At 42.3% G+C, this 22392-nt stretch overlaps 2 protein-coding genes across 2 annotated transcripts in view; one reads left to right on the top strand and one right to left on the bottom strand.

The window, feature by feature from the left end:
• Nucleotides 1-22392, top strand: part of FBXL13 (F-box and leucine rich repeat protein 13) — a 2081262-nt gene that overhangs the window by 926493 nt on the left and 1132377 nt on the right. The window lies entirely within an intron of this gene.
• LRRC17 (leucine rich repeat containing 17) overlaps nucleotides 7439-22392 on the bottom strand; it is a 514106-nt gene continuing 499152 nt past the window's right edge. Inside the window, exon 7 of the mRNA XM_044088511.1 lies at nucleotides 7439-8700. Within this exon, the coding sequence (XP_043944446.1) occupies nucleotides 8342-8700 (359 nt within the window). The 3' untranslated portion in view covers nucleotides 7439-8341. The remainder of the gene's footprint in view (nucleotides 8701-22392) is intronic.

The raw sequence follows: 22392 nt of genomic DNA, 5'->3' as shown, positions 1-22392 counted from the left end.
AGCTCCTGTCTTTTTTTAGTTTTGTGGTGGTTTTGCTTCTTCCAGTTTGTGCTATGTAAAACACAGTGGTCAGTCTGGGTTACATGCATAGCGACAACAGTAAAGTAAGATTAAATATATATCTAAATTATACAGTATAGTGACATAGTATAAATAGATTAAAAAATATACACATATTTACAAGAAGGTTTAAAAAGAGATAGTATTAGTAGTGTACATAGCATAATACAGGTGCTATAGCTCTCAACTGTCCAGATTTTTCCAGAATGTCCCGATTATTGACTAATATTTTGGTCCATTTCTCATAAAATGAGAAGTTATGTACCTACCATAACGTTCCATGTTAGTTGTCTTCTCTCGCCTTCTTTCTTGCTTGATGGGTTCAGAGCCGATCCTCGGCTCCGACTCGGCACTTTGCTAAGCTCGAGAGTCACTTTTACCAGCTCGAGGCAGCCCCATATCCCATGATGCAAGGCGGTAAGTACCCAGATCTCATTTGGTACCTATAGGCAATAACACCTAGCACAAAAAACTTCCCAGAAGGAAGAAAGGCAAAAGCCTAAAGGATGGGCTATAAGGTAGACTAGAACTAGCTGGTCTTAAGAAGCATTCTTCCATACAGGGAGAAAAAGGTCTGTCCAGGCCAGGGGGCAGGAGGGAGGGTCGCAAGAAAGAAGGCGAGAAGACAACTAACATGGAACGTTATGGTAGGTACATAACTTCTCAATGTTAAGTTGTCAATCTCGCCTTCATTCTTGCTTGATGGGACCGCGTCCCTAGCACCTCTATCCTGAGTGGCTCAATGGAACAGACTCTTGAGAACTGTAGAGCCAAAACTGGCTCTATCCCTGGAGGCCAAATCCAATTTGTAATGAGAAACAAAGGTATGAGGAGTGGCCCAAGTGGCTGCTGCACAAATAGTGTCTAAAGGAAGTCTAGCCTGAAAAGCTGTAGAAGTGGCTAAGCTTCTGGTTGAATGCGCTTTAGGTTTTGAGCACAGCTGTTTTCCCCTGAGCTGATAGATTTCAGAGATGGTGGAAGAAAGCCATCTAGATAAGGTCACTTTGGAGACAGGGAGGCCTTTCTTGTTTTCAGCATAAGAAAGAAAGAGCTGATCGGATTTCCTGAATTGTTTTGTTCTGTCCAAATAATATCTGAGTTGGCGGTGAACATCAAGATAATGTAATTTTTGTTCCAATCTGTTTGAGTAATTAGGGAAAAATACAGGGAGGTCAATAGATTGGTTCAAATTATTTTTCGAGGCCACCTTGGGCAAAAAGGTTGGATTAGTTCTCAAGGATACCCTGTCTTTGTGGAAGACCAAATAAGGGGGACGAACAGAGAGAGCATGAAGTTCTGACACTCTCCTTGCTGAGGTAATAGCAACAAGGAAGAGCGTTTTCCATGAAAGAAATTTCAGGGAACATGAAACAGCTGGCTCGAAGGGAGGAAGAATTAAGGATGTCAGCACTAGATTTAGGTCCCATTGAGGAGGAGGACTCCTGACTGGAGGTTTCAGGAGAAAAATTCCTTTTAGAAAGGCTCTACAAAGCCTGTGGGACATAATGTTGTGATCTGCAAACCCGACATGAAAATTTGAGATAGCAGCCAACTGAACTTTGACCGTGGAAGCTGAAGAGCCCGAGTGGAAGATTTCCGCTAAGAAATCCAAAACTGCTTGAACAGGGGCAGTAAAAGGATCTATATTTTTAGCTTTTGTCCAACAAGAGAAACGTTTCCACTTGCTGGTATAAATCCTTCTAGTAGAGGATTTAAGGGAAGCCACTATGATATCCCTAACAGGATTAGAGATCATAGGAAGCCTGGCTAAGGAAGGAAGTGGAGCAACCAAGCTGTGAGGTTGAGAGAAGGAATAGACCGATGCAGCTGACCCGATTGGTGAATCAGAAGGTCTGGCACTGGGTCCAGATGCCAAGGCTGCACCAACAGGTGACGATGGAGGAACGGAAACCAAATTTGTCGAGGCCAATAGGGAGCAATGAGAATCATTTTGGCTCTCAAAACGGTGGCTTTCTGGAGTACTTGTGGACTCAACGGAAAGGGAGGAAAGGCATAAAGGAGTCCCTGGGGCCAATCCTGGGTTAGAGCGTCTCTGGGGGGATGGCCTGGTAGTGGGAAGAGAGAATAGAAGTCTGGGCATTTGCTGTTTTGGGGAGTAGCAAAAAGATCGCAACATGGGCGGCCCCATTCTAGAAAAATCTCCTCCACTATAGATTGTTTGAGAGACCACTCGTGAGGCATGAGAATAGCTCTGCTCAATCTGTCCGCTAGAATGTTGGTTTTCCCAGGGATATGCATTGCTACCAGAAACCAATGAGAGGAGATCGCCCATTGCCAAAGTCTGAGAGCTTCTCGACACAAGGGGTAGGACTTGGTTCCGCCCTGTTTGTTGATATACCATACTACAGACATGTTGTCTGTGTGAACTGCAATTGTTCCCAAGGGAAGAAAGTCGTTGAGGGCTTGCAACGTTAAAAGCACTGCTCTCATCTCTAGGACATTTATGTGCAGGTGGTATTCGAATGGTTGCCACGTCCCATGAACCATCCTGCCCTGATAATGACCCCCCCCACCCGATCAGGGAGGCGTCCGTAGTGACTGTGGCTACTGGGGCTGGGGATACAAAGGGTCTGCCTTGATGAATCTGGGGAGAAGAAATCCACCATGATAGATGATTCTTGCAAATTTGTGTCACCAGGATTTGGTGACGCATGGGAAGTTGTTGGTAAGACCACTGGGTGAACAACATCCATTGAAGAAGACGCATATAGAAGCGGGCCAGTGGAAGAAGGGTAATGGCCACAGCCATGAGGCCCAACACCTTCAGAACCATTCTGGCTTGCACCTTTTTGCAGGCGAGGATGATCTTCACGTGACTTTGGATATCTGAGATTCTTTGGTCTGTGAGGGTTGCTGACATCCGAACAGTGTTTAAGTTTGCGCCTATGAAAGTAATAGACTGGCAGGGCAATAAGGAGGATTTTTCGTAGTTGATCGAAATTCCTAATTGAGTGCATAGATTTAGGGTATAATCCCTTGCTTGAAGAAGTTGATGCCTGGTGGTGGCTGAAAGGAGCCAGTCGTCGAGATATGAAACACCTGGAATCCTTGATGTCTCAGGTGAGCCGTGACCACTGCCATACATTTGGTGAACACTCTGGGGGCTGTAGTGAGACCAAAGGGCAGGGCTTTGAATTGAAAATGACTGGACCCCAGCCGAAAGCGGAGAAACCTTCTGGAGCGTCTGTGAATTTTTATGTGATAGTACGTGTCCTGAAGGTCTATTGAGCACATCCAGTTGTCCTTTTCTAGGAAGGGCAAAATTGATTGAAGTGTGACCATTCGAAATCTTGTCTTTCTCACAGACTTGTTGAGTCTGCTGAGATCCAATATTGGTCTCCAGTCTCCCGTCTTTTTGGGGACCAAAAAGAATCTTGAGTAGATTCCGGGCTCTGAATGGTCTGTTGTAACTGGCTGAATGGCCCTTTTTTGTAGAAGCTTTGAAACCTCTAACTTTGCAATTTCCCTTAGACCGGGTGGCACATCTGGAAGGGAATTTTTGTGAGTGAAAGGACTTTCCTCGAAAGGAATCTTGTTGATCGACTGTACCCATCTGTCTTGAGAGAGGGAACGCCAGGCTTCTGGGTACAGCGATAGTCTTCCCCCGACTGCCTCCAAGGATGGACAGTCGGGCAACATCTCAGGGATGCTGGAAGGGCTTGTCAGAGAGAGGATCTCTGCTTCCCTGGTTTTGTGGACCCCCTCTGCCCCTAGAGCGGCGTCTGTTATTATTACCCCCTCTGCCTCTAGGGGTAAACTGACCACGTGCGTCTGGCGTGACTCCCTGGGATTTACGGAACCACATTTTTCCGCCCTTCTGACCTTTGGGGTAAGGTCTAGAGGGGGTAGAAAAATGGACCCCTACGGCAGAAAGAGTCTTGCCATCCTGCTCACACCTGGTCAATGTATCCTTCACTTGAGGGCCAAACAATGCTGACCCATCAAAGGAAGAATTGGTGAAGGACGCCTTAAAGGGATCTGCAAAATTACAGAGCTGCATCCAGGATTGACGTCTAAGAGCCACTCCTGTACCCGCTGCTCTACTTGCTCCATCTGCTGCATACGAGATCAGTCGCATGGAGGAGTTAGCTATAGAATTAAGGATTCCTAGCTGAGAAGCAATCTTTTCTTGAGCCCCTGCAGCCGTAGGATCCTGCACTACTTCACCTAGTTCCTTAAGGATGTCCCTTTGGAGTCTGGTGAAGTGACATAAATAGTTCAGCGAACGCATGGCAAAGGTCACTGAGGAGATCATCCGTTTACCATACCTATCCATGGTCCTAGAATCCTTATTAGGAGGATGGACTGGTACGGAAGGATCTGCAAGTTCCTTCTTAGTGGCGGCCGCCACCACCATGGCATCAACAGGGACACCTTTTGTAAGGAATTGCTTTTCAGAAGGGGCTGTAATAAATTTAGACAGCCTCCTAGGAACTGGCTCTACAGAATCAGGAGCAGCCCAAGCCTTTCGAGCAATAACCTCCATAAGGGGGTCGAAAGGTGGAGACACCCAGGAGGTGGAGGGTCGAGATCCAAACGCCTCTAGGTATACCGACTCATCCTCGGAGGGATTTATGGAGGGCCAGTTTCCCCTCTGTTTTAGGAGTTCTAGGATGTCTGAAAAGGAGACATCCTCAGAGGGGGATCTTGGAGATCCCTCCGACTCATCTAAGTCGGTATCTGAAGTGGTAGACTCAGGGGAGTCCAGGTGTTTCCTGTTACAAGTCCTCTTGCGCAGAGGATCTCCTAACTGGTCAGGAGAATCGTCGGAAGAGGGGGTTCTTCCCAGTGGGGAAACCTGAGGCGGTAGATCTCTAGGTCCGGGAACAAGAGAGATGGAAGAGATATCGACAGGCACTGTAGAGGGAGGAGCTAAGGGAATAGACTGCTGACTGAGCCCAGTGGCCAGCACACTCTTCATCACCTCGAAGGCCCCCCTTCCAGGGAGATCCGAGAGAACCCTTTCCGAAAAAACTGGGACTCCCGGGCCCACTGAAAGGGAAGGCTCCGAGGCAGATGTTGGAGCCGAGCTCACCAAGGCCGAAGCTCCAAGGGGAAGAGCGGGGTCGGACAAGGGTCCAATACCACTCACCCCCTCGGAGGAGACCAGCGAAGCCCGACCACCGAATCCCTCCAAGGAAGGTCTCGAGGAGGAGATAAGAGTAGATGCTGAAGGTGCAGAAGGAGGAGGTATCTGCCCTTCAGCCATAGCCGTAACTATTCCCGTAGAGTCGAAGGAGGAACTTGAAGGGGGTGTGGACTAATAGTCATCTGGTGAGACGGACTATGAAGCATCTGAGCCAGTGCCTGTGATTTTAATAATCTGCTTACCACCCTCTCTAAATCATGGTCAGATAACCTGGACGACCTAGATGATCGGCTCCGATGGCTCCGTTCCGAAAGAAGAGGTGAGGCCGGAGCCGACAGAATCGGTTCCAAAGAGGGGGACCTGGACCTCTTCCTCGAAGGAACCATCGGAGCCGACAAACCCACTGATCCAGTCGGAGCCGATAACTTTTCGGCTCCGATAGAAGATCTAGATGCATCGGATCCGGCCGGAGCCGATGCAGGCATCAAAATAGCGGTGTCAGGGCCGGTCGGCACCGACACCGAAGCCTGGGCCACATGGTGGTCGGAGCCAGTACTCGGAACCGACACCAAAGTGACCAAAGAAGTATCGGCACCGATAGCCATCTGTGCCGAGGACTTAGCCAAGGTTGCATCGGCTCCAGCCGGAGCCGATCTCGACTCCGACATAGTCGGAGCCAAGGCCGAAGGCTTTGGTACAGAAGCCTGGGCCTTAGACTTGGAAGGCTTTCCCGGAGCCGATTTGGCCGGGGAGCCCTCCGGTTTAAGGAGTCCCCTTAAAATAAGTTTGTTTCTCCTTTCCTGCAGGACTCTCTGGCTAAAAGAATGACATATTGCACAGGAGTCCTGCAGGTGGAGAGGTCCCAGGCAGTATAAACAAGAAGTGTGACCGTCTGTCAGAGACATCTTCTGACAGCACGAGTCACACTTCTTAAAGCCTGAGACCGTCTGCTCTTCGGACATAGTGGACACTAACAGAACACACACAGTCCCAAACAAACAATTAAGATTAAAGTGTAAGTAGTAAAAACCTCACACACACACACCCTGACAGGGGGGGGGGGGATGTGAGGGAAGGTAGGCCTGACTAAAAAAATTAAGGAGGAAGGATAATTTTAGTCAAAAAGGGGTTTACAATTAACTAAAAATGAAAGATTTCTAAGAAAAAACTAGTTTAAAAGTGAAAAGGGGCTAAAAGCAATTTAAATTTAAACACTTACCAGGAGCTGGCAAAAGGAGGACCTCATCAGCGAAGCGGCAAACGAGATCTGGGTACTTACCGCCTTGCATCATGGGATATGGGGCTGCCTTGAGCTGGTAAAAGTGACTCTCGAGCTTAGCAAAGTGCCGAGTCGGAGCCGAGGATCGGCTCCGAACCCATCAAGCAAGAATGAAGGCGAGATTGACAACTTAACATTTGTAGTTTTCTAGCAAATTACTGACAAACCATTGAGGACTGAAGTCAGAAAATAATGGCAGACATTTGATTTTCAGATTTAATATCCTTCAGAAAATTCATCCTAATGCAAAAGCTATTATTTCTATAAACTTTCTGAGTTTGTAAGAGCAATATTTAAAAACTGTCCCTATTTTGGGCTTTTGTCCCCCCATTATTTGTGGCTTTGTCTCAATTTCTTGCTCTAAGAGGTTGAAAGGTATGTATGGGTGAGGTAAATGTAGTCCAGCCAAAAACAGACATAGTATATATCTAAGAGTGGAGGAAAACTGTAGTAGCAAAGGGAGCAGAAATTGTAGAAAAACAAGAGAAAGTAACATTTTTGAAGAAATTAAACTGAGAAAGAAGTCTTGCTTAATGTAAGCTACATGAAAGATGGTACCAGTTCTGCTGAACATTGTGTGCAGCAGAAAATATGACAATTGTCTTTACAGGAAAATTTGAGATGTTAATACATGAACATTTTGTAGAGCTGCAGCTATTTCTAAGTTTGTGAATTGTGCTTGTTTGGCTGATTATGTTAATTTCTAATCCGGAAACAACACTATTTTAAATATAAGAGGTTGAGCACCTCTACATTTTTAAGGGTCCTTTTGATGACAGTATTACAGTACTTGCTGTTCTTCATTTTTAATTAATTTATAATACTGCAGTGAACAATGTATTATATGACATGTATGAACATCAGTGTTTCATCAAACTATATCAGTTCAGCGTTGACATTTCTGCGGAGTACAGCATAACACTGGCACATTGGGAATGATCCACAGTATTTCATTTATTAACATGAATTTGTTCAAAGCTGATATTGATTAGTCGCATGGAGCCTGGATTTGCTGTTTTCTTGATCAAAGTGTGCACTGATCTGTTTGCAACGTGTAGAATGTAATTTCTGCTTTTAAGCAGTGCACTAACAGCAAGTTGTTTCTTTTCTAAAGCACTATTATGTTAATCATTAGCTAGGAGAAGTTTCATTAGACTTAAGGAGTACAGACATGTCTATGCATATATATGTGTGTGTGTGTGTGTGTGTGTGTGTGTGTGTGTGTGTGTGTGTGTGTGTGTGTGTGTGTGTGTGTATGTATACACACACACACACGCACACTAACAAATGTACAAATGCCATGCACTTGTCAGTTCATGCCTGTTGTGCGTCTATACACAACTGCTTGCATCTCTCTCCTGACTTGATAATTTGTAAGTGTATGAATAAGGGCAGAATTATGGAGACAATACAAAGACACAGTTCATAATAATAAGAATAACTTAATCTAAATTTCCATACACTACTGATGCATTTTAATACATGACATGATGTACATCATGAAATGAATGTTGTCTGATTGCTGATCCATTTAAGACTTAACACTGTCATCCCATTAATACTTACTGTCCTCCACCATTAAAATTACCCATAAAAAGCTGCATTTCATGAAAGCAGCTTCCCTAGAAATCATAGATTAAATAGTATCTTTCAGTGATAAAGTCATGAAATCAGTAACTACTCTCATTTTTGTACAGAACTGTCTCTAGACTTGACATTTACAATTTTAGAAATAAAGTGAAAAGTTTCTTTTTACTTAATAAACTGGATTAAAACTGGCAGTTAATAACACAAATGCCTTCCAGAGTTACACATTCATATATCAAGTATATGTCAGTAAATAGAAAATAAAGCAGCCAGGGTTTGATCACATCTTCAGTGCCTGCCGGAATTCAGGGTTTAGTTTGTGAATCCTTGTCTTTTTCTTCTGAGTTAGTGTGCAAGCTATTTATTTCTTCCTTTTGTATAGTGTAGTCTTCTGGGCATTCATCATACCTTTTAATATATTCTATCACAGACCAGCCTTTGTACTGCTTAGGTGTGCTGCATGTTAAACCCTTGTGCTCAACAGTGAAGTGATGTTTTAACCAATAGACCAGATAGTGGATATTGTAGTCACATCTCCAAGGATTGTGCTCTAGCCACAGTTTCTGCATGAAATAAAGGTCTTCAAGTACTCCATATTCAAAGTTTTGAATGACATTATTTGTTAGATCCAGCTCCTGTAAGTTTAAAAGTCCTGAAAAAGCAGCTGATAAAAAAAAATGTATATATATCAAGAGTTAGTAAAATGTCATTTTAACCAGTCTTAATTTCTTAAATATCTTATTTCATATTTGAATTAAAAAAAAGAAAAACAAACACTTGGATCCTCTGAATAATGGTAACTTAAATTCTACATCAGTTTATATAGCAGAGAAATTTGAGAGGCTGAGTAAGCTAATGAAAAAAAAGAGCTCAGTACATTTTACAGTTGTAAATAGGTGATAAAGTATGTTGCACTGGGACTATGCCTTTAAGAGTTGCTAGTGGATAACTTATTTTCTGGAACTTTAAGATGATGAGACCATTTTAAGAGTGTTAACAAAACGTAATGCTCCTCTGTAGAAAAGATTGCATGGAAATAGTGGTGGCAAGAGGTACAAGACACTGTTACACAAATTACAGAGAATCAGGAACAATTAAAACAAACTGTAGATATTGACTGTTACATACCCCATATGCAGGTGCTTTAACAGCAGGTGGTTAGGTTTAAAAAAAATGGAAGTTTCATTGACGTGGAGGATTCTAAAAATGTGCAAGATTTTTTTCCTTGGCAGGGACTGAAATCTCACAAAAACAGAGGTTGAATAATCCACCAAATGAATAAAGGAACTGAAACTGTTGACACATCTTCAGTTTTGTAGGCTTATAATTATATTTCTTTGCCTGCAATCATATCTTTTAACAAAAGCCATCAGCAAATGATTCTGATTCTACATATTCTGATTCAGGATTTGTTCATGATTCAACTTTAATGTCAGTGAGTGGCAGTTTATTTCACAACACCGAGCACAAGGTTGTTCCAGGGCCCAGACTGTAGCAATGCAAAGTGAACAAGGAGAGGGCATTACTAGATCTGTCTCTTATTAGCTATAGTGAGATCAGTGAAAATGACACAGTATTATTCATCCTTGAAAAAGGATTTAAATGTATTCACATTTTGTTCCCTAGTGCAAATGATGTTTCTGTTGATGCTGTATGATTCTGCAGAAAATTACATGTAAGGTATTATAATACTATCAGAAATAATAGTAGAAAACCATTAAACGATACTTTAGAGCCCGTGCATACTGTCTGTCCAGTCCAACTGATGGGCTGTTAAACCACTTGTCAGGAGCGAACTGGCAAAACTAGTGCTCCAGTAATTTTCTCCTACCCATAATGTACCTGTAAGTGAAGTTGCCTCAGATCTTGTTTGCTGCCTCAATGCTCAAATGCAATCTTGTCAGCTGCTAAGTGCTCCATCTCTCTTATTACTAAAGCATTGTATTTCAGTAGTATGTATATATAAAAGAAAATATCAGCAAACATAAAAAAATAATGCAAAAACATTGATTTCAAAAGACTGAAAGTAAAATAAATGAAAAAAAAAATCAAAAAAATGATTTTATGGGGGGGGGGTCCCCTTGCACCCCCCCCACACCCCCTGCAACTTTTATATACCAATTCTGAGATCATACAACAATAGAGAAAGGCAAATTTTCACTAACTTTTGCGGTGATCTTACCCAGACAAACACAAACACGCAGGCACTAGCAAAACCTGCAGCACTAATGTAATGTGTGATATTCTGAACATTCAACATTAGTACCTGCAACTATATATATTATAATACTGTTAGTTATTTGATTGCCATTCTAATTTATTTTGCGCTCCTTACATAATTTTGCTTCCTTCTTAGTGTTGTTGTTGTTGTTTTTTTTTTTTTTTTTGTGTAGGCTTTAGGTCTACAGACTCCTTTCTACTGCCTCTAAAAAATATAGATAAGTCTTTCCGGTTCTATTTCTAAAGTTTAACCCTTTTTCTTAGTTAAGAGTTGCTGTGTGTATTTTGCTGTTTTCTCACTTAAGGATATGGAGTGTAAAGAGACAAGTTTTAAGAAGTATGGTCAGTCATCATCATCATCAGCCCTTTTTCCCATTTTTCTACATGGGGTCGGGGTATCGTTTTAACTGTCGCCAACTCTCTCGATTCAGTGCCACACTCCAGCCTTCTTCAATACTCATGCCTGACTGTCTCAGATCTTCTTTCACACAATCCAGCCACCTCTTTGCTGGATGTCTTTGCTTCCTCTTACCTTCTTCCTGTCTGTCCCAAATCTTCCTCACCAGATTGTCTTCTGCTTTTCTGCACGTGCCCAAACCACCGTAATCTGTTCTCTTTGATATTTTCTGCAAGTGGAGCTACTTTGGCTTCTGCTCTTATGTCCTCATTTCTTCATCTGTCCCACAGTGTGCACCCCACCACCTTTCTCAGGCACTTCATTTCTATCACCTCTAGCTTCTTCAGCTGTTCTGCCTTTACTGTCCAGGTTTCTGTACCATACAGTAGTACTGGTCGCACCACTTTCTTGTACACCTTACTTTTCAGCTTCTTTGGCATTCTTCTGTCATAGACTACACCTCATACTCTATTCCAGTTGGCTGCAGCCCCTCTGAGTCTAGCTTTGACCTCTTCATTCAGGCTACCCTTCTTCTCAGCTACCCCTTCCAGATACTTGAAGCTGTTTACCTGTTCCACTATCTTCCCTTCTATCTCTATTCTCAGCTTCTTCTGAGTTCCCCAATTTGCTGCCATTACCACCATCTTATCTGTGCTTAGTTTCATCCCATGTGACTTCAGATTTGCATTCCATTCTCCTATCCTTTGCTGATGTTCTAGCTCAGAGTCTGCCTGTACTGTCACATTGTCTGCATACAGCAGCTTTGTTGATATGTCCCCTCCAACCTGTTTTCTAATGTAGTCCATCACCAGTATGAACAGCAGTAGACTCAGAGCTGAACCCTGATGTACACCCACTCCCACTGGGAACCCCTCTCTGAGGCCGAACACTGTTCGTAATTGAGTAATTGGGTTCTTGTACATAGCCTGCACTAATTCTACCAATGTTTCTGGGGCTTCAAACCACCGCAGTACTGCCCAGATCAGCTTTCTTGGGACCTTGTCATGTGCTTTCTCTAAGTCGAGCAATGCCCAGTTGGACTCTCCTCATCTCTAGCTTCTTCTCAAGTATCAATGCAAACATCAGGTCAATTGTGCTGCATCCTGATCTGAATCCAAAGTGCTCATCTCCCATCTTACATTCCACTACTCTACATATCTGTTTATCAGTCACCCTCTCCAGAACTTTCATGCAATGTGATAGGAGTTTGATGCCTCTGTACTGCCCACCGTTTGTTCTTGTGCACTGGCACGAGTATGCTTATTCTCCAGTCATCTGGGATACGCCTTTCTCTCCACACTGCTATTAGTACCCTCAGGAGCCATTTCTCCCCTGTCTCACCCAACGCCTGCTGCTTTCCCTGACTTCATCTTCCTTAGTGCTGTTTTTACTTCTTCTAAGGTGGGCTCCTCTTCTTCTCTAATTGTAATCTGTTTCTGGGGCAGTACAGCTTATGTGGGGTTCTCTTCATTCAGAAGCTGCTGGAAATACTCTTTCCATCTGCCTTTGATGTCCTCAGGACTGGTGAGCAGGTTGTTGCTGGTATCCCTTATTAAGGGTGTCTGACTACCTTCTTTATCTTTCTTTCTTTGCCTTGCAACCTGATATAGTTTCTTTCTGCCCCTTACTGAGTCACTTTCCAGAAGTTGGTACAGTGCCTCCTATGCCCTATTCTTTGCTATTGCAACTTCTTTCTTAGCTTCTTTTGTTAGCCAACTAGTAGTCCTTCCTAGCCTGGTCAGTCTTTTCTGTCTCCCACTTCTTCCTGTACTCCTTCTTTCTTTTGATGACTTCCTGGACTTATGCATTCCAGACATATGCTCAATGTGGCCATAAAATTCCCTCTAAGGATGTACACAGACTTTGTGTTGTGTGTCTGGAGGTGGAATGCTTTGGGTCTATATCACTTAATTAAAATATGTATTCATCAAATACGTATTCATCGAACTCTAAACGCCGAGGCTTATTTCAGAGAACTACAGGCTTTTTTCCAGGGTTAGGAAGCACTCGCCCACTACCACTTCGAACACACACCTCACTAAATCAAACCCACTCAAGTGGGCAGCTTTGCCTTCCACACCCTCCAATGTGGGGGGCTGTGCCCCTCACAACCCCCTAACTATATATATGTATATACCAACTCCAAGACTGCACTACAGTGGGGAAAAGGGCAAAGTTGTGGTGATGGCCAAATGCTTCCTAACCCTGGGAAAAAGTCTGAGGTTCACGGAAATGACATTCAGTGTTTAGTGTTCTATGAATACATATTTAATGAATATGTATTTCAATTAAATGATATAAACTTGGGACACCTCTTGACTAAATCTACTGTCTGCAAGGCCTTTGGTCAGTGGGCCTTATGAGACAGACTGAACAAGTTGATAATCCTAGATCAACAGGCAGACAAGCCCAAAAAAAGTAGGAGAGAGACAAGGACCTTAAAATGAGAACTCTCAAGTCAGTGACAGGGAATCTGATAATAAAAATACCCGATGAGTCTCCTGGTGTTGTGCTTACTGTGATTATTTCCTGAATCCAACAGTCTCCATTTTTGTTACCAACTGTTTTGGATCTGAACATTATTTCAGATGCGTCTCCTAAACACTTCATCCAATGCACTTATTTATTTACTGACATTTGATTACTGGGAAAGACCAATTAGGTAGGTGCCCATTTACAGCAGAGGCCTTGGGAAAAAGCTCAAAAAAATCCTTGTTGGGAAGATGGACAATAGCTGTATCTGCTGTCAGCTCTTTTTTGATGCTGCAACCACCATGACTGAATCAACCAGAGGAATCTTGAACCATAACTGTCTGTCCTTGTGGGGCAGGTCTGTGAATCCTATCTGGAGTTCTAGGATAACTTTCAGTTACATCAAGCTCCTGCCATGCTCTCTTGATGGCCAAGTGAATTAGGTGGTCCACCAGGGAAACAACCCAAGAAGTAGGGGGCGCTGAGCAGTATACTGTATAACTTGAAGAGGACCTCCTCATCATGAGAAGGTGGGCCATGATCCCCTCTGTAGCAAGACCTCTAGGATCTTACTAAAATTGAAGTCTTCTGGAAGGGATTGTTGGAGCCCCCTCAATCATCCAAGTTCATATCCCAAGAAACTGATTCTTTAGTGGGATCAATTTACCTTCTCTTGCATGTCCCTTTTTTTAAGCATCAGGCGGGGGCAAATCTGAATCCTTAGAGAACTGATTGTGCAACTGTGTAGCTCTCAAGGTCATCACCTTAGCTGTGACCTTGAGAGGCAATAGAGGGTTAAGGCAGAAATGGAAGGGGGGTATTTGGTTAGAACTGAAAGTGTAGAAGTGTAGAAGCCTGACTTGTTGTTCTCAGGGGTGAAGCGATAATCCCTCTCATAACTTTGAAGGGCAACACTATGTCTTCCAGATCCGATGAACCACCATCAAGTTCCATAGAAAATATAGGTGGCACAGATGAGGGGACCTCTGAAGGAACAGAGTAGAGGATTGGTGTCGCTGCCTTGAGGCCATCAACTCTGGCACTGAAAAGGGGGTTATGCAGAATGGATTTGAGGATGGTACCAAAGTGTCCACATTAAGGCAATTTTGGAGTTGACTGGACCAGATTAAAAGTCTTTGGAGCCAAAGCCAAAAGACTGATCTGCACCTAAGATGCAGGCTATTGGTGAGATGTAGTATTCGATACCACCAGATCCACAAGTCATTTGAAGGAAGGTGCAAAGAGGTGGGCATGAGAGGATGAACCATTCTGCCCTTGAGGCAGATGAGGAGGGAAGAACACCCATATCTATCTGTGCCTTGATAAAACTCCTCATCATGTGATCCCAATCTAATTTGGAAGCACTCTTGAAGGACCTGAAAGATATGACTGACAAGTGGGAAAGGAGGTCAAGAAGGGAACCAAGAAAGTTCAGTTACAAGGTAAATGGACAACAAGGATTACAGAGCAATAGACAAGATTGGAAGCAGGAGTACTTTGTTAGGCATTTATTCACTTAGGGTCTTTAACAATGCCACCCACATGAAATGTTTTTAGAGAAATCTAGGTGAGAAAATACTAGCCTTTCTAAAAAGACCTGCCTGTTTTGACTCTAGGAAGTGGGTCAATATCAGTTCATCAAAGGTTCATGTCTATGAACCTTCATTCATCGACCCTAATACAACGAATGTTCACATCAGTGGTCTGTATGCTAAAGAAAAGCTGCAGAAGTGTGAACAGAATGGGAAGACATTGTCTGCCATAGGAGTTAAATTTGAGACCCCCCACAACAATTTTACAGTAGGAATCAGAAGGGTTCATAGCAGTATGGTTTAAAAAATCCCAGTGTCAATCTTTTGAATCCACTTCTGACACTGGCAGCTGTGGCAGAAGTGGCCTATTTAATGGACACAGACCCAGAGCTCAGGGAGATCTGCAACACTGGAGATATCATGGGCACTCCTGTGGCAGACAGCCCAGCCATACCTGGGAGACTGAACAAATGCTCCCTCTGAAGGCAGTATGGAGTCTTTTATCCTTCATTATTGTCATGGTCATCACTCAGGATTCTTGGGTGAGAAGGATGTTATATAGAGGCTATACTATTCCCTTTTTCTATACTCCTCCCCTACCATGTTGGTGCTCCTAAATGTGTGCTACCCCATCAGCAAAAAATTGTCCAGAAGATAATTCTCTCTATTCTAGTCAAAACAACCACCTAAGAGGTCCTGCCATATCAGACAGGGTCAGGTATCTATTCTAGGTTATTTTTGTTTTCAGAGAAAAGCAAGGACCTCAGGTCAGTCTTGGACCTAAGTGAACAAAATCAGTATGGAATTCTGTCTTGCCTACAGACAAGCAACTGGATGTGCTAGATGCTTCATAGCAAAACTGCAAAATCATCCAGCTTATACCTACACTCCTATGTAGGAGCCAGCAAGTTTCAATTCAGTACCGTGCCCTTTGGTCTTACCACAGTGCCCCAGGTGTTTACCAAGTGCATGGCAGTGGTAGCAGGTCATCTTAGGCTATAATTGATTTGTATGTTTCCTAACCTAGATAACTGGCTCCTTGTTACTACCTAAAAAGAATCCCTGATCCAGACCAGAGACTGGTAGCATCAACTCTGTCTGTCCTTGCATATCTTTATAAACTATGAAAAATAACATCTACAACCAACTCAGGTTATTCAGTTTATAGGATGCCACCTGGACACAGCCTCCCTCATTGTTTCCTTCCCTCAGAGAGAGTTCACACTGTGGGAAATTCTGTTCAAAACCTGCTTTACTTTCTATTTCAACCAGTGGTCCTAGTCCTTTGGCCCTGGAGTTGATGGTTTATACTGTTCTCATGGTACCTACGGCCCAGTTCCACATGAGAATACTGCAATGCCTACTCAGAGCACAGTGTTGACAGGTAACTGATCATCTTTCTGCACTCATTTACTTGGCTACCAGGAGAGCATGGCAGGAGCTTAATGCATCTGAAAGTTATTATTCATATTTGAAAAAAAAAGTAATAATAATAACAACTCATTTGCAAATTCAAGATATGTTGGGGGTTGACTCTTCACCCCCTTGGTTTTCCTGGGAAAACCCTTTGTGATGCTACTTGCTTCAGTGATGGTGACCACAGATGCTTCCTCTTTGGGATGGTGTGTCATTATGAGGAGAGGATGGTCCAAGGTACAAGAACACAAGAGGCCAATCATCAGATTGATATTCTAGAGATGAGAGTAGTCCTCCTTGTGCTTCAGGAATTACAAAGCTTCTTGCCCCCTCAAGGGGGTTTCCATTGAAACTGACAACATATTGGTAGTTTGCAACATCAACAAGCAGGGATGAACCAGGTTCTACGTCATACTGAGAAGTCAAGAGACTGTAGCAAAGAGCAATCACTTCACATTGCTTCTTGATAGCAATCTTCATCCCCATAAGGAAAAAATGTGTTGCCTACATGCTCAGCAGACCCATTCTGTTGTCTCATGTGTGGATTCTAAATCTGGTCGTGACACATCAGATATTCAATTGTTGGTCTGTACTTGCTTTGATATTTTTGCCTCTCCAGACAACATCAGATACAGAAACTACTTTGCCCTGATTCCCTCATAGGGGTAGTCCCCTTGGACCGTGACCACCCAGGTTACTTTATACATTTCCTCCTCTTTCCCCAGCATTGAGATTTATTCAAAAGACAATCAGATGAAAAGCTATACTGATTCTCATCACCCCTTATTGGCCCAGGAAGGCTCATATCAGAGAACCCCCCCCCCCGGCTATTAGATCTTCTTTCTCACCCTTCTGGGTTGCCTCATCCATATTTGCTTGACCTCAAGTTAATCATATGGTTTCTCCACTTCAAATGATGGCCTAAGATGCTTCTCTGTCTCAGGATGTGGTACATATTCTTTCTGCATTCCAGAAAGAGTCTACTATGTGGTACAACATAGCAAATGGAAACGTTTTTCAGCTTGGGAGCCTCTCAAGGAATAGACCCTTCTAATGTGTCTGTTTCACAGGTACTTCTTTTCATTTCACAACTATTCAGTTCAGGTTCCTGTTTCTCTTCCATGAAAGTATAAGGAGCTACAATCTCCAACTCCTGCCAAGGTACTGACTCCCATTGTTTAACATCTCATAGGTTGTGTAAAGCCTTTCTCAAAGGAATCTTTCTACTCTGTCCCTGATCAGATAACTAGTTCTTCTGTGGGACCTCAGTTTTGCTCTCAATGCTCTGACAAAATCTGCCTTTGAGCCAGCATCTTTAGCTTCCTAAAAATCTTTCTTGGAAGACCTTGTTTCTCATGGCTGTAACCTCAACCAGGAGAATTTCTGAGTTGCATGTGCTGTCCTCTTCAATACATTACTTGGTGTTTCATAAGGACAGAGTCTCATTATGCACAGATCCTTAATTTCGTCCATAGGTGGCATCTAATCTAAACATGCACTTTTACCTACTAGTATTTTTCCCATTCATTCAAACAGTGGGAATACTTAATTCACACTATAAGTATTCATTGACAGCTAGCATTTAACCTATACAAAACTTTAGAAAGATACTCAACTCTTTGTGCCTTTTGCTACAAATAAACTTGGTTCCAAAGTTTCCAAGGTCACTTTATCCAGATGGATCTCTGTATCACTTTTGTTTATTCTACCAATAACTTTCCTTTGACATGCTGATCTAAAGTTCATACTACAAGGCCTGTGGCCACTTCTGCTGCCTTCTACAGAAATTCCACAGCTGTTGAAACTTTTGCAGCTGCAGTTTGATTTGCGTTGCATGCCTTTGTGAAACATTACAAATTGGATGTCATTTCAAGATTTTGGGCTTCCTTTCCTCAAAGGTCTCCTGTCATGATGCCACCCAGCTATTTGGTAGCTAGGGATTCTAACCCATCAGTTGAATTGAACAGGCAGCATGAATACGATGCAAATTTACCATAATGCTAGATCCTTTCATCCACATCTGTCTGATACAACAACTATCACTCTGTCCCCCTTCCAGTTATTAGCTCAGAATGACATGAGGGATCTTGCACCCTCTTCTAGAGGTTCTATGGCTCTCTTTCTATTAGGCACCAAACTCAGTCTGAGGCAGCTCCACCTATAGGTGCATTGTGGGCATGGAAAAATTAAAAAAGTTTAAGGTTGGAGCACTAATTTTTCTGGCTTGGATTCATCAAGTGTTTCAAGGCCCCGTCAGTCATATCAGACAAAAGTTGATGAAAGGTGTGAGGATATTAGATATTGTTATCTGTGCTAGCATGACTGGCTGAAGTTAAGTAAATAATTGTAAATCATCCTGTGTTACATATGCCAGCATGACTAGCTATAATTTGTAAATAGGTTTATGTCTTTTGATTATCACTATGATTTATGCAATATGTCTGGATGTCAATCAGTGTTCTTCTGGCTGACAAATGTACATGTTTTTTTAAAAGAATTCTGAATGTACTGTATGTTATGCCACAATGTGATGTCATGGTGTGCCAGAGCTGGGAGAACAGAATCTTCACAGCAGCTGTTTGTTTACTTTTCAAAGTCTGATAAGAGAGAGTAGAGTTCTCATAGCAGCTTCCTACTACTTAAAAAAAAATCTGCTATAATGCTATGGTGAATAACCTTCCCATACATGTCAAGCAGAGCACCTCACTAGCCCTCTTCAAGAGAAATGTTGATGAGTGGACGGGAAATAGAAAATTCACCCCAGGGATCACTCTAGTGGTTTTACTCGACAGAGGCATTGAGAACTAAGGTTGGGTGGCACGATGCTAGGGTAATCCTATGGGCTAGTCTTGTAAAGGCCCCAGGGTCATTAGCCTAGTACACACCTATGAATCTATGAACCTATAAAAGCAGGTTCTGAGTCAATTTTTCAGTAGTTGTTTTCCAGAGATGTTCAGCCATAATAGTTCAGTTGTTTCCAGAGTAGTTCCAGTCACTGAGGACAAACAACAACATGGAGTGTGGACCTAATTTCTCATCTTGCCGTGCAGAAGTAAGAGTATAATATTGCCTTGCTGAGCTATTTAGATTAGATAAGAACAGTTAATCTTCAGATAGTCAGGGAACTACAGCTAGTTAGTTAGAGATTTTCTAAAATCAATGTGAATTCTATCCTACAGAATTATTTTCATATTTCCTGTGTGTGAAACTCTGATGTTTATCAAAACTATAATAGATTGTTAAGCTGTCATTCTTTTTCTTTTTTTCTATTATAGTAATTCTGTTTATTTATTGCGTACTAAAATTAATATATTCTCATTCATGTGCAATTCCAATCACTTCCTTATGTGCAATATCACCCAATCTCACCTGTGTTTAGTGTACTTTTCTTTTCATGTGTCAGTCATCTAGTAGTCAGTGTTATTCAGTGTATATAAATAGTGTACAAGCATGTGTGTCAGCTACCAGGATGTTTTTTGTACTATAGTTATTGTTTATTCTTTAATACCTGTCATGTCTGTCTTTTTTTTTTTTGTTTGTTTCCTCCTGTAAAAGAGTTGGCACTTGAAATTTCATTTAGGTAGTACTTGTGTTTCCTAAATGACAGTAAAGTTTCTTTGACTCTTTGAATCTCTTATCCCTCTCTCTAGGCATTAACATACCTTTTATTACATTGTCATGAATATTCCACTAGTAATACCCCTTTGGAAGCAGTGCTGCGGTGGTACCACAGTGTAACAGAGCTTTTGAAATGTGGTGCACCCAAGAGTGTGCTTATTAGACGCAGATTACTGTTTCCAAACAGCAAACACAGAACCAAACCCACACTACTCAACTGTAGAACGAACTCCCAGAAGTGCCCACACCAACCCTTGGTCAGAAAACACGGATTCTGCCCAAAAAACAAATTGAACACACAAAGACGAAGACAAGAAAGATGCAGTCAGAATCTCATAGGAAGTCCATCATGTTTATTCAAGCCATCAAAGCGCAGTTCCAGATATATAACAGTCCACAGCACACAGGATCCGAGGCCAAATAATCCAACAGCAGGCAATAAAATCAAATTTCTTTTAATTCCAAAAACAGCACACGTAGTCGGTTCTAAATAGAACAGCAACACAGATAAGCCAAGCGCTTTCACCCAGTATATTACTAGGCTTTCTCAAGGCAACAAACAGAGCTATCCATTACACATCAGTTTTAAATAACTAGTACAATTAAATGGTAACTTCACCCATCAATTAGAAGTTAATACCTTTGATAGTGTTGTGTTAAAAACATAGTACAAAGAGAAACAGTTTCTCAAGTTGAATATATATGTTTGTGTAAGAAATACTTCTTAATATAGTCAATAATGGTAATAATACCCTGCAAAGTGCCTTATCAGTGCAAAATTCATAAAAGTACATCATAAATTAAAATAAAATTTAAAATTTGAAATGATTAATTATTGTTACAAGTTGGAATTAAAATTAAATCACATTTCTTATTCCAAAAACTAAAATAGATAGATAAATGATAAATAAATCAAACTTTTACAGTGACATTGTAAAAAATAGGGAGCTTTCTGACTAATGTCACAACACAAACACACAGTCTTACACAAACATATATATTCAACTTGAGAAACTGTTTCTCTTTGTACTATGTTTTTAACACAACACTATCAAAGGTATTAACTTCTAATTGATGGGTGGAGTTACCATTTAATTGTACTAGTTATTTAAAACTGATGTGTAATGGATAGCTCTGTTTGTTGCCTTGAGAAAGCCTAGTAATATACTGGGTGAAAGCGCTTGGCTTATCTGTGTTGCTGTTCTATTTAGAACCGACTACGTGTGCTGTTTTTGGAATTAAAAGAAATTTGATTTTATTGCCTGCTGTTGGATTATTTGGCCTCGGATCCTGTGTGCTGTGGACTGTTATATTCTTGGTTTATTTTGACTTTCGCAGTTCCAGATATACAAATTATTGTCTTCAGGGATATCATCAGTACAGCTTAGGAGGAATGAATTGTTGTGAATATTGAAAGTTTCTGCTCTGAATTCTGTATTACTTTCCTAAAATGTATGTACCTCACCACACAACTTCTCTTCTCTTGTTCTTTGCCTTCAGTTCACCCCCTCCACTATCTATTGCCTTACAAGTCTCTGTTAAGTGTGATTCTCCAAATCCAAAAACAACAATGATGTTATTTAGTCCAGTCTTGCCTACATTCTTACCCGTGGGTTCAAAGCTGAACCTCGGATCTGACTCGGCCATACTCTAGCTCGAAGTCTTTCAATTGTCTGGGCTAAGAGGTATCCCGTGCTGCACTGCTCCCTTTCCCCAGATCTCATTTGCTGCTCATAAAGCTCAGACGTGGTCTCGCTCTTGGCCGTGACTAAGTATAACCTTTTGTCTTCTTTGACCAAATTTGTTGCTCCAAAAGCTATTTTCATAGCTAGGTGTGTGTGTTCTTGGTTTGTGGAAGCCTGATATCCTAGAGATCTTGAAGCAGAGAGGCAACTGGCCCTCTGAATACCCCTCCAAGGAGGAGTCAGTGTTCCTGAAGGCCTTTGGGGCCTAACCCTCCAACTCCTGGGTTTCTCCACCCTTCGACGAACTCCTGGATCTGGTTTGTCGAAGGGTGTGGGAAACCCCTGACACTGTGGAACCAGTCCCCAGGAGACCTAACAAATTTCTGTCCACCCCCGCTGAAAAAGAGTTTCTCACAAAGGGCATTCCAGTAGATGCCATGGTGGCAGCGGCCACCAAGAAGGAACTGGCTGAGACTTCATCTACTGTCCATCCCCCCAACAAGGAGGCTAGGACCATGGACCAGTATGGGAAGTGTATGTTTTCTTCAGCGGCCTTTACTCTCCGGTCGCTGAAGTACTTGTCACATTTTACATGGCTCCAAAGAGATCTCCTGAAAGAGCTTGGAGATTCTCTGCAGGGTAACGTTTCTGTCGCAGTGGCTCAGAAAGTTAACACTCAGATGTCTACCCTAAATTCTATTGCTAACTCCTCCATGAGGCTGATCTCTTACGCAGCCAAAGGAGCGAGTAGGGCAACGAGTTCCGGAGTTTCTCTCAGAAGGCACTCCTGGATGCGCCTCTGTAATTTCGCAGTGGCCTTCAAGTCTACATTCACCAACGCCCTGTTTGATGGTTCCTCTTTATTCAGAACCAAGGTGAAGGACACTCTCACTAGGTGCAAGCAAGAGGGAAAAATTCTGTCTGCTGTGGGAGTCCATTTTTCCATGCCTTCTAGACCTTATCCCAATGTCCAGAAGAGTGGGAAAATGTGGTTCAAGAAATCGCAGAGGTTTTTT

This window comes from Protopterus annectens, chromosome 11.part0 (assembly GCF_019279795.1).
Source record: "Protopterus annectens isolate FY-2018-M chromosome 11.part0, PAN1.0, whole genome shotgun sequence".
In the NCBI taxonomy this organism is placed as follows: Eukaryota; Metazoa; Chordata; order Ceratodontiformes; family Protopteridae; genus Protopterus; species Protopterus annectens.
Note: the sequence above shows the minus strand (reverse complement) of the source record. Positions and strands in the feature narration are given on the sequence as shown.